At 44.6% G+C, this 12,548-nt stretch overlaps 1 protein-coding gene across 4 annotated transcripts in view; it reads right to left on the bottom strand.

Moving 5' to 3' along the window:
* Positions 1–2,245: 2,245 nt before the first annotated feature.
* Positions 2,246–12,548, bottom strand: part of kank1a (KN motif and ankyrin repeat domains 1a) — a 52,335-nt gene continuing 42,032 nt past the window's right edge. For all 4 annotated transcript variants that reach the window (XM_035379078.1, XM_035379079.1, XM_035379081.1 and 1 more), the window contains 9 exons: positions 9,869–10,054; positions 8,356–8,464; positions 7,698–7,895; positions 7,300–7,387; positions 6,473–6,692; positions 5,483–5,625; positions 4,649–4,849; positions 4,238–4,336; positions 2,246–4,018 (listed from right to left, as the gene is read on the bottom strand). In XM_035379078.1, coding sequence (XP_035234969.1) covers positions 3,956–4,018; positions 4,238–4,336; positions 4,649–4,849; positions 5,483–5,625; positions 6,473–6,692; positions 7,300–7,387; positions 7,698–7,895; positions 8,356–8,464; positions 9,869–10,054 — 1,307 coding nt within the window. In that variant the 3' untranslated portion in view covers positions 2,246–3,955. The remainder of the gene's footprint in view (positions 4,019–4,237; positions 4,337–4,648; positions 4,850–5,482; positions 5,626–6,472; positions 6,693–7,299; positions 7,388–7,697; positions 7,896–8,355; positions 8,465–9,868; positions 10,055–12,548) is intronic.

The raw sequence follows: 12,548 nt of genomic DNA, 5'->3' as shown, positions 1-12,548 counted from the left end.
TAATATGGGTGCGGATAGCATTACGTACCTTATATGACTTTCTCCTCATCTCACACTACAAACCGTTCTGCCTTGGTTAGGAGCGTGGCATTTAAAATCTGCTGAGCATATGGACATCATATCAGCCCAGTGAATTGAGAGCTCCATACACCAGCATTTCCCAACCTTCTTCCTTCCGCGGCACACTTTCCAAATTTACAGAATCTCATGGCACCCCACGCCGACAGAAAAAACCGAGTGCGACGTACTGACGTCGATGTGACGTGCCAACAGTAGGCCTAAATGTTCTTTTGGGGTTTTAATTAAGCGATACGCGTTTTATTTACATTTATTTTGGCTTTTTTCATTTGAACATTTACATTTTTTTAAAGGATTTTTCACACGGCACACCTGACGGCACACCAGTTGGGAAACCTACCTACATCTATATCAGGGAGAGGTAACACTATCGTTCCAGAGATGCAGTGCAATGGATTAAATCAGCCTTCCCAGCCAAAAACAAAACCTTCCAGTAACACTGGGGGAACGTTTTGTGTTAGCTGTGCTTCACTTCGCACTTGAGACCCCTGATCACTTTATTTTCTATCCAAATGAACGACATAGCCTGGAGACAGATCTTCACCTAGAACTCCTGACAGGTTGATTTTCCTATCCAAATAAAGATAGCCTCCCCTCTCAGCCGTACAGCGGAGGCAGACAGATAATAAAGCCTGTAGATAATATCTGATCTGGAGCAAGGTTAACAGGTCGTGGAAGCCAGAATCCAACCATCTGTAAATCAGTAACATCGTAAGAGATGGGGAAAGGCTATCAACACTAACAAACTCAAATTTCAATCAAGCCCAGAAACGTGAGGTTTTGACTTGACATGGGCCACCCAGAGGTCAGGAATGGGTACCTATTCACCCCACACACCTGGTGAGATTCATGGTATCGCAGGTAATTCTATAAGATTCTGAAGGACACAAGAAGAGAAAAAAAGCCAACAGAAACTGTAGGAGGGGCATCCATCAACAGACAGGATGGATTGTGATCCCCCTGGTGGTTGCTGTGGGACACAACAGCGCGAATCCAGCATCTGGGACAAGAATTAAACCATCCCATGGCTCTTTTTTTATCTTAAGCTCTTTATCCAGGTGAATTACCACATTATAATTATTTTTTTAAGTTGGCACAATAGATTAGCTTTTCTTACCCATACAACAAATTTGTTATTTTAAATTGTTTTCTTGTATTAAATGTTACCACTAAAAAAATAAAATAAAAAACATCAAATGTAACTGCATCCTTGTTAGATAGCATTTCAGCTCTGTTATTCTCACAAAGAATAACAATATGTTCTCTCTCTACTAGCACTATCGAACCACTCCAACTCATCCACAGCCTGCAGCCTATCTGGACTGTTTGGTCTTCTACCACTCTTCTAATCCCCCTTCACGGTTGGTCAAATGCAACTTGCATCTAAATAAATCCTCTGTTTCTGGTAGAGTAAGGCCCTGGCCACTACACACCAGTTTCTCATGTTGCTCTTAATCTACTGATGGTCTGCATGTGCCCCCAACTCTAGCCTGCTCATTCTCAGCAACGGCCCCCTAGTGGTGGAAAAAGCAGTCTTACCACCTTCCAAAGACTGTTCTGCACTTCTGTGACACTCAACCTCAATCTGCTCTAAATCTCTAAATCATGACTGTGTATTTACATAAAGCACACCTGCAAGCCTTCTTAATACATTTCTTTACCTTATGGTAGACACCATCATCTAGCTATTGATTAATGTTGTATTTGTTGTACCTCTGTTCAGGATTTTACCGCTTTATCTTGCCTTTAAGATAGCTGCACAGAATGGCACTGTTGTCTTGCACTATACATAGCTGCATACTTAGAATATGCTATTATTTGCATCTTTTAAAATGATCTGTCTCACCACAATCTCACACAAAATGGCTCATACTAGAAGATTCACATATTAGACCTAACAAAGCAGCAGCTTTTAACCAGAAAATGAAAAGACACGATTACAATGTGCATCAACCAATGTCCACCTCACCACACACACGTATGGTCTCTTCCGAGAAACTACACTAGAAAAAAATTTTAAATGCAATTTTAAAAAGAAAATGTAAGAAACGGAACTATTTCATTCAGGCCGGCAAAACACCAAAATGAAACACCGCATTATACTCTCAGGAAATAAAAGCAAGTCGGCATATTAATATGAGACAATAAAAACATTTGCATAAATGTGTCAGGTGTAGTGATTTAAAATGTTTATTTGCACTTTTGTAATACAACTACATAAAGAACATAAGCTGTGCGATAACAGCACTGAACATTTTGATAAACACAACCGATTTCTACATAAAGAGTACCATGAAATATCAAGCGTACTATAAAGTACTTGTGTTCTCTGTATAATACTGCAACTAGCGAATCTGTCTCGGTGAAATAATGCTGATAGCTTTTCTCACCGAGACGCCGAAAAAAAAAAACGATTTGCTCACCAGACTGCAAATGAAAATGGTGTTTGTTATTCAATCCATCCAGAGAAATAAATTGCGTTGGTTGTAAGTACCAATTGACACCAGTAGGGGGAGACATTAAGCTGTATATCGGTGGCACAATGCGCATGAGATGTTCAGAGAAGCCAACATTTCATGGCATGCAAGGAAATAAAAGTTTACAGCTTTTGGGGGAAGGACAATTACACAACATTAAGAGGTTGAAGAGCTTGGATTAAAGAGCACCCATGTACATTTAATGCAGCTTAATCTTATTATATGGCAATCTGAAGGCACTTCAAACACTTAGATAAAAAGATTAAAGTACCTTAGTTACACTAAGAAAGGACAATTTATTATAAATGTACATAAGACAATGGAGAACATGCCTACCACCTCTAATTCATCTGAAACATACAGTATATACAGAGAAATACAATATTAAAATAAGGATTAAAAACTATGTATCGATAAATATTTAACTTCATGACTTGTTTATAGGAATATGAAATATTCAAAATACTGCGATTTTTAAATAGATAGAAAGGATCTGCATATAAAAGTTAAGTCTTATATCCCATCTAAAACACATTGACCGATTGGGTAAATGAAAAGCAGATAAATTCACATATGTCCAGGAAAGAGCTGGGACACAAACCCAAATAGAGAGAAAAGTCAGAGGGAGTTGATGTGTGTGTGTGTGTGTATGCGCGGACATACACACACACACACACACACACACACACAGATTCATGTGCGTACAGGACACACAAAAAATATATAAAAAATGAAATAACAGGCAACAACGGTAAGGCTTCCACACCTCACTCCTTCCTCAGACACTTAATACTTTTGGGTTTCTCCACTGCGGACCTGCGGATTAGAAACAAGGGGACAGACGGGCACGAGCGAGACCGCACTGAAGAACACCAGAAACGCGTCCGTGTGGAAGTCCGCACAGTGAACAATGTCATTTCCGTGCACAGGCGTTTTCCGATGACATCACTTCAGCACGTGCATCGCATCTTCCTCTATTGCGGAGAACGGCTGGTGAGATCAGGCACAAATGGAACTTTTGAATACATTCAGAATGCGTCCAGGTTAAAAGTCGCCGGGGGTTGTTTTCTGGATTTTTGTTTGATTAAACACTTTCAGTATTATCCTTCTTTTGAAATATGTCTTAGGTCATATCCAGTGGAGCTCGGGATCAAGTTCTCTGTGGGGGATAAGGCTAATGCCATGCTTATGTGGAAACTAACACCCTTGGGGAAAGCGTTTGATTGGATGGTACGAGCACAAACTCGATTGGCTGCCTTGACGGGGCTGCCTGATTGGTCCAGCCAAAACACATTCCCCGCAGTCAGTTTTCCAGAAAACAACCCTGGGCAACCTTGAACGTGAACCAATAGCAGCGTGGAGGCCGACCAGGGAGGCGGGGCCTGGGATTTCGGGACACCCTAATCGAACACGCTTCTCCGCGTGGGACTGGGGGACATCTTTCTCCCGAGCCGGGGTGTCCCCTGTAGAGAGGGGGCAACAAAAAACTGTTGTTCACAAAACCCATACAACTGGAAGGGAGGAAAAATTCATTCATTCTCAGTGTATCATGCTATTAAATAGCTTAAACGCCACCTTTACTCCAGACAAGATTAGCTTAATGCTAACAATATTAATATTAATAACAGGAGACAGCAGTACTATCCTTCTGTAAGCACTGGGGCCCTGTACAGCGTACACACCGGGGACTGCGCTTTGGAGAAGTTGACGTGAGCGTATAGCAGCATGGCGATGTCATTGTGTCCAGCCTCCAGAGCGATGGAGAGGGCGTTACTCTCGTCCTGGTACCACACACACGCACACAAGCAGACACAGATGAATAGACAGACACACACACGGAGGGAAACGCCTGCCGTTACTCACACAATTCTGTGGCCATGGCAGCAACATGCATAGTCACACAAACAGTGAGTGGTCTTGCCCACTGTTACCCACAACTCCACCTAAAGTCTTGCTACAGACCGTGGGTGAAGCCAGAAACACAATCATTATTATTATTATTGTTGTTATTATTATTATTATTAGATATTGTTATCTGACTGTGGGTCTCAGAAACTGTGAGAATTGGGTAGTTGAGAGGGGCGGAGACTCACGCTGTCACTCAGCGTGGCATCGCAGCCGGATTGGGCCAGCAGCAGCTTGACGATCTCCACGTGGCCGTGCTCGCTGGCGCACATGAGGGCCGTGGAGCCCTCGTCGTCCTGGATGTTGACGTCGGCGCCGCACGCCAGGAGGGCTTTCACCATGTCCATCCTCCCGTGACTGACCGCCAGCATCAGCCCCGTCTGGCCAGCCTGGGGGGTGGGGGGGGGGGGGGGGCAGAGCACACGGGCCGCGTTCAACTACCAGCATGCTGATTGCAGAGCCACGTTTATCGTCCCTCACAATACTGGGAAAATGTCACTGAAAGCATTTTAGTTAGTTTAGTCCTGCCAAATATTCTAGTTTAAACCAGCCTAGGCGGGTCAAGCTGGTTAAAGCAAAACCTAAAAAAACCTCAAAAAAAGGTTCTCAAAACCTCTGGCTGGTTGTAGCTGGTCGACCAGCCGTTCACCAGCTGACCAGCCCACAGTCAGCTAGTTCACCAGTTTGACCACCAGCGTTCTCCACCAGCTTAACCAGATTTTCACAACTTTAACCAGCTACAGGCAAGCTTTGACTGGCCACAGACCAGCTATGACCTGCTAGAAGTATCGAAAACAGCTTAAACCAGCTAATGAAAATTCAGTCAGTTTATATAAGGTGTAGACAGAAATTGAGCTTTGCAAGACTGAAGAAGCAAGGCAACATCTTCCTATATTAATTTTTTCTCCTTTCCATGTTATAGCTGCATCAAAACTTTATTGTGGCTGACCCTGCAGAGCATATCTGAGAAATGTATGGACCCTGAGGATAAAGAGTGCGTTTTACTGCAGAATGAGAGAGACCTGGCTGGCTTTGGCGTTGACGTCTCCCTTGCTGAAGAGCTCCTCCACCACGCTCATGTCCTTGGGCGCCTCCACCGCCGCCAGGGCGGCCAGCATGATGGGGGTGTAGCCCGCCTTGTTCTGATGATTGACGTTGCAGACATCTGCCACAAAAAAGGGGAAAGGGGGAGGGGCGGGGGTGGGGTGGACATCAGCGTGCGCTCAAAGCCAATCCCGACCACCCGCCCCCCCCCAACCCACTCCTTCGTCCGGTCACGGGGGGAGCAGGAAGGAGTGCCTTTGTCAAGACAAGGACACTTGACATGCCGGCCATTCAGCCCAAATCCTGGAGGGGAGGGGAAGTGGGACGCTCAACGCTTGGGTCCGTTTCCGTGGGGATAGCCAGGGGTGGGAGGAGCTTAGCGTGTCGTAGGGGGACAATGGGGCGCGATGGGGGCGGAGCCCAGACCGGAGTCCGTCAGACAGCACGGAGGCACAAAGCCGGAGGGACAATGGCCTTTTCTCTCTGGAGTGGCCCGGAGATCATCGCCCGCTATACAAAAACGCCAGCGCCCTTCACTCCCTGAAAGGGGGGCGCACCCGAGACCTCTGTCTGACACCGGGGGGGGGGGGGGGCTCGCCCCGAGCCCATTCAGGGTCCTCAGGCCGGGGGCGACCCTGGATGCCGGTTTAATGACCGGAGGCTCGAGTAAGTGCGATTGAATTTGCTTTTCATGACTTGACCAATCACAGGTGCGGAACGGTAAGTCAGCAGGGCGTCAGGGGCTAATTCTGGGATTAGCATCATCTTCAGACATTACATAAGAGCTTGTTATTTAAGTTAAACACCCTGTAAAATATTTTTTATAAGAAATTTTCTAAATAAGATATCTTATTTAGAAAAAAAAAATTATTATTCCTGTTTTACACACATTTTCGGTGTGACAACATTGTTAAAGCTCTGGCTTTAACAGAGTTCTCAGAGGTTAGAACAGACAAGCTCGCACTTACCTGCTTGGAGAAGCTTCTTGACGATGTCGAAGTTGGAGTGGGACACGCTGTAGTGCAGGGCGGTGTTGCCGTTGGCGTCGGCCATGTTGACCACGTGTCGCAGCACGGCGGGGGACACGCCCCTGAAGGCCGCCAGGTAGTCCTCCACCGTGGCCGGCTTCGCCGACTTCTGACTGGACACCCGGAACCATTCCTGCTGGACCGTGTTCAGGCACGCCCTCTGCGGAGGTCCGAACATGACCAAGTCAACACCAAACACACGCTGAACGCTGCTCCTACTTGTGGTCTCAGTTCAACACGTGTAATATATCCATTCAATCTCCGCCATAGTGTCCCAATTCATAATGTGTCCCATTCCAACATCCATACTTGCATATATATTTTCAAATTCCTGCAGCCATAGTGGCCCATCCACAACCTCAATCCAATATCTGAACTATGTTATATGCAATATACACTCATACTCTCCAAACAGTCATAGTGTCCCCATGTACACTCATGCTCTCCAGGAGTCACTGTGTCCCCTTTCATAATTTCAATTAAAAAAGAGTCTGCACCATATGTTTGAGTGAACCTGCTAACTTAACCTCTCTTAAACTCTTTTACACACTGGGCAGAGGGCTTCATCTCCTCTCTCCTTGCACAAACTTTTGCCAAGCTGAAAAATCAGCATTCTAATTTGACCAGAACCACTGTTGATTTCTGCCGGGCTGATCTTAAAGCCCTGGGTTCGAGCGGGAGGCGGTGCCAAAGGGGCGCTGTTAACACAGGTCACAGTTCGCTTGTTTCCCAATCCCACAGAGCCGGAAAAAGCTCCTTCCTCTCACCACGTCTTTGCCCGTTAAAGGCTTGGATTCGCTGAGGTGGTTTTTCAGAACGTTGCAGGCCGCCAGCATCTTCTCACTCAACTCGTACCTGAGAGAGGACAAGGGATCGGGATTTAATATCCTAACAAAAATAATACTTTGTTCCATATAATCATTACCGTGTTATATTAGATCCTTCCTTGGAATCTGTGACCTTTTATTGTTTTTGCATGTTTTATTGTCATTGATAATAGTAATATCAATAGAAGACATAATAACACTAAATGCTGACTTAGGCTGATAATAGTAATATCAATACAAGACATGCTAACACTTAATGATGACTAAAGCTCAAATGAGGCTTAAGTGCAAAGTTTGTTTCATTTAGACTGCAGAAAGATCCAGAAAGAATCACTCACCTCTCCCTTATCTCCTCCTTCCCTGGGCCGCTCTCTCCTACTCCTCCTCCTCCTCCTCCTCCCACCTTCACCGCTCCCTCCTTACTCAACTCCTGTGCCTCCGCACCCTCCTCCCCGCCGTACACCTTTGCCTCCTCCTCATCCTCGGAGGAGCTGCTCTCCTCCGAGCTGGAGTCGTCGCTGGATGTCGTCTCGTATCTGGGGCCGGGAAAGCGTGAGCCAGTTAGAGGAACAGCTCAGACTACACCTCTTTCAATTACTGTCAATGCGGTGTTTTATATTGTGGCCACTGGAGGCATTTAAATACTGTACAAGTGCTTATTTGTTCTCTTTTCTTGTGATAAATGTTATTAATAATCACCACTTGCGTTCATATACGTAATGTCCAATAAGTACTGGCGACATTAGTGTTATTAATAATAACAGCCATATTAATAGATTCACACACAAACCTAATGAAATAATATTTAATAAACAGCTTATTTACGCGCATGCATGCGTACATGCTAAATCATTTCCGAGTCTCAATGCCCCATTTATTGCAAATGAGACTCTAAAACAAGAAAGGCCACATAAGAGATTCATAAACAACAGACACGAGGCGAAGATGCCACTTTTTCTGCCAAGATGCTCGTGTGAAATATCTCCCGGGTCTCACCCTCCATTAACGCCCACAAACTGCAGGTTCTTTTTGGTGCCGCCGGAACTCTGTCGTCCGTCTTTTTTTTTCATGATGGACTTCAGAGCGCCCCGGCCGCCGGACTCCCCTGGAACGACCGGAGAAGGGGACCAGAGCCGTAAGAAACGAAACTTTTAATTCGCCGAGCAGTCGGCAGGAAATTTAACCGACGCTCGCCGTCCCGCGATAAAAAATCCTGACTGAGGGTTACTGAGGGAGATGACACAATTACACACATCGCACTTTATTGCGTCCCACACTTAATTTAATCCCAAACACAAGAAAACGGGTTTCTATTAGCATGCCTCCGGTTCATTTACCCAACGGCCATTATTCATTGTATTTTCGTACTGTAATTCAGAAACCGACAGAAAATGACTTGCAGATTGTCCGCAATTCTTCAGGGCCAGCAGCCTCGCAGCGGCAATGCTGGTGTCATCTCCTGCCTGTCTGCATTACCGCTACGCTGCATGAGTTACTGCGAACTGACTCCTGCGTTGCCAAGATCTCGGTCTTGTACTGTCAAAGCAACCAAAGACCTGTTCATCGTTTCTATAAAGAACAGAAACAATGTAAATCTCGCTGCCTCGCTTACTTGTGAGAGCTAGGAACACTCGTAAACAAAGTATTTTAGCCCACATCTTACAAAGGCTGTAATTCCAAGAGGCACGGGAACTTTCCCAAACCTACCATCAGCCCAAGTATTTTAAGTGCAGGCCTTTGCTTTGCCAAATACCACAGCAAAAAGCAATCTCTCCTCCAGCTCTCAAAATGCAGGATAGTGTTATGCAGGGGATAATATGCCAGTAAAAACTCTGCTGGGACCTGCCCCAGAGTACGAACAATATTATGGGCCTCTCTGCCTCCCAGTGTATAGAGGGTACTGTGCAAAACGGTTTTTGCTTCCCTTATTTTGACAGGTGTGAACATAATCCCTAAGGGAACTAATTTGGTACATGCTCTGAATTCCCATACTCATGCAAAAATGGACGTGTGCGCACCCACCCACCCAACGCACACACACACGTACACACACAGACACATGCATGCACACAAACACAAGCGTGCATGTGCAACTGCGCATACATGCATGTCAGCACATACGCGCAAACGCATACACACGCCCAAGCATGTATGTGCAGTTGCGCATACATGCATGTAAAACTTGCACACACAGAACACTATAAGCGTCCATTCTTGCCGTTCCTTATAATCTAATCATAAAACAGAAAGCACAAGGATGAGCGAGGCAGCCAGGTTTTTGATGCACATAAGTGGATGTGAAAGGTAGCAGGGTAGTATAATAGGTAAGGTCTTGTAACTTGAAGGGCACAGGTTCGATTCCCCAGTAGGACACTGCCGTTGTACCTGAGCAAGGTACTTAACCTGCATTGCTTCAGTATAAATCCAGGTGTATAATTGGATACAATGTAAATGCTATGTAAAAGTTATGTATGTAATGTAATGTAATGAAAGCTAGCTGAAGTTTTACCATGTAGAGCAGAGGACATCTGCTGGTCCATTAGGCTTTTCTGCATGGCTGCGCTCTGCTGGAGCGTGGGAGGTCTGGAGCTGCCAGCAGAGGGCGCCGGTGGCACGCTTCCCACATGGGTGACCTCCGTCCTCACGGCGACAGACTGGGTCCCGGCCCCGATGGCCATCTGGGGCGGCTCCGCGTCTGGGGGGGGGGGGAGGAGCTACAGTCAGGTGGCAACCAGAGACGGCCCCCTATCCAAACCAAACAATGAGGTAACCGGCCCCTGACCGAAAATGGGCCAACGCAGGACAGAGCGAGTCGCATCTCAGGTTTCTGACAGACGAGGAAAGAACGGGAGGACTGTCTGAAATAACAGCACTGGCTGACAAGGCAGTGTTACTTTGTCTGTCTCTGCATACGTCTGGGTATGAAAACACTTCAGAAACGAGGGTCTCCACACGATTCAGCAAAAACGATACGTTTAGAAAACAACTTGCATCAACATGTCGGTGGAGAAGTGTGCATTAATGGACCTCTTCTCCTAGGTGTCTCATGGAATATGCCAGAGGCATTTATCACACTGTTCAAAAAAATCACACAAACAGAGCTGAGATGCCTCACTGTAAAAACTGAACTAAAAGAAGACTATCATTCTCAGACAATACTTTCTCTAGACTCTTCAGTCTTTTTTTCCCCACAGCTGAAAGCCTCATGTTTCACAGGATAGATATTTTACATGGATATTGGAGATCACTGAAGTGTGCAAAAGCTGTGATCTAGTGGTTAGTAAAAGGTAACTGAACTTTCCTTTCAGATAAGAACAGAAAGACCCATAATTCCACAGTTCCAGTTCCTGTAACATCCTGTAAACACAAATTCTAAATCTATGCTCTCCAGACTTCCCCTCAACATATCAAGTTTATTGCTGACTACATTCAGTTAAAGTTGAGAGGTGAGGTGCAGTGACAGTGACTAATTTTAACTTTGTTAAAGCAAAATATCACAGCCTGTTTGTTACCAAGAAGTAAACACAGAAACATTAAGGAGAGGGGGAGGTTTTTTAAGAAAATCTTTTTTTTTTAAAGATTGATGTGCATGTAGCAAGTTAAAAAACGGGGAAGAAACGCACATGAAACACTATCAGAAGCTTTCTGTGCTTCGCTACATCAGCATTACCTGGGGTAGATTTATTTACAGATGAAACAGACCTTCCAGTTAAAAGCATATTTCTATGAGAGTCATAGATAAATGATCCAAAAAGAAAAAGTCAGGCAAACTAGTGAACTGTTAAGCTCTCAGATCTTGGTCTTAAAAGGCATCTTTAAGCTTCTTGTCTGGCAAAGCTCAAAGCTTGGCAAAAGGCTCAAATGACCAGCTGCAGTTGGAATTCGATATATGCACTGAGCATTTGGATATCAGGACAAACATAGGATTTTTGTCATCAGTTCAAACATGGTGATCACTGTTCTTTCATCATAATATAAGCATATTTTTGTCCCAGATGACAATCTTGCTTTGATAGCTGTTCAAATCATAAAATTGTCTTTCAATCAAAATTCAGGGAAGGAAAACATTTAAACATTAGCTATGAAACAAGACTGCTAAATATTTTAATAGTCACTTGATTTATGGACCAAACTCTGTCATCCTTTCCTGAGAAACCAGGTACACAGGAAATAAATGACCAAGGAAAGGTTCACCATTTTGTGAAAAACAAATGCAGAGGAAATGTTATTACTAAACACACTGTGCTAACCTACCAAATCACATGCACCAGCAATGTTCATACATGCTACAAAGATCATTAATCGAACAAAAATCAGAAATTGTATTGATATTTATGATGCATACACATTTCTCTTGTACTTTCTCACCAGACAGTAGCAATAGAACTTAAGCATTGCACAAAGTACATTTAAACAGTGTGTTCAAATATTCCCAGAGGTTTCTATTTCTAATACAATGTAGATTATATTTGCAAGTGATCTCCAGTATGTTGCTAAAACAGGAGGTGGAGAGCATTACATAACAGAAAAGATCTATGAATCAGCAGACGTTTAGCAGAACAAAAACTGATAATTTAGTCTGAGCTGCTGGTCCCCAGAAAGGAATGAGCTCATTACTGGTGCACAGCCAGAGCCTGGAGCTTTTTTTTTCAGGGTCAAAGATAACTTCGACCTGTCAAATCCTATCAGAGGTCAGCTCAGAGAGAGAGACAAGGCAAGTGTGGCTCATCTCCCTCTGAGGGTGCAGGGTCCACATGGCAAAAACAGACATGTGCCCATTTTCTGGACTAACCATGGAGAAAAACCCTCAAATGAATGCTTTCTGGGGGATAGCTATTTATACGACTAACCTCCCCCCCCCCCCCCCTTTTTTTTGTTGTTTGCACAAGTTCAATTGTTTGTATAACCTAAGTGAAAACTGCTGGAGAGTGCAACTGCATTCCGTATGGCCCAAAATACCGATATTTGTAATTACCAAGACAACCAGACAGGCTTGGGAGTACACTTTCACAAAAACATAAGCTTGCCAGTCCAAGCAAAGAACATGAACAACAACTAAATGTGCAGTGGTGAAGGGACTTGTACTCTAGTCCAACCCATTTCGCAGTTATTTAGTAGACACTGTAGCTGGCGTTAAGGTATTTGTCATACCGGCTGTTTATTATCGTACTCTGTGTTTAAGGAGGTGC

The sequence above is a fragment of the Anguilla anguilla genome, chromosome 10 (genome assembly GCF_013347855.1).
Source record: "Anguilla anguilla isolate fAngAng1 chromosome 10, fAngAng1.pri, whole genome shotgun sequence".
NCBI classification, from domain to species: domain Eukaryota; kingdom Metazoa; phylum Chordata; class Actinopteri; order Anguilliformes; family Anguillidae; genus Anguilla; species Anguilla anguilla.
Note: the sequence above shows the minus strand (reverse complement) of the source record. Positions and strands in the feature narration are given on the sequence as shown.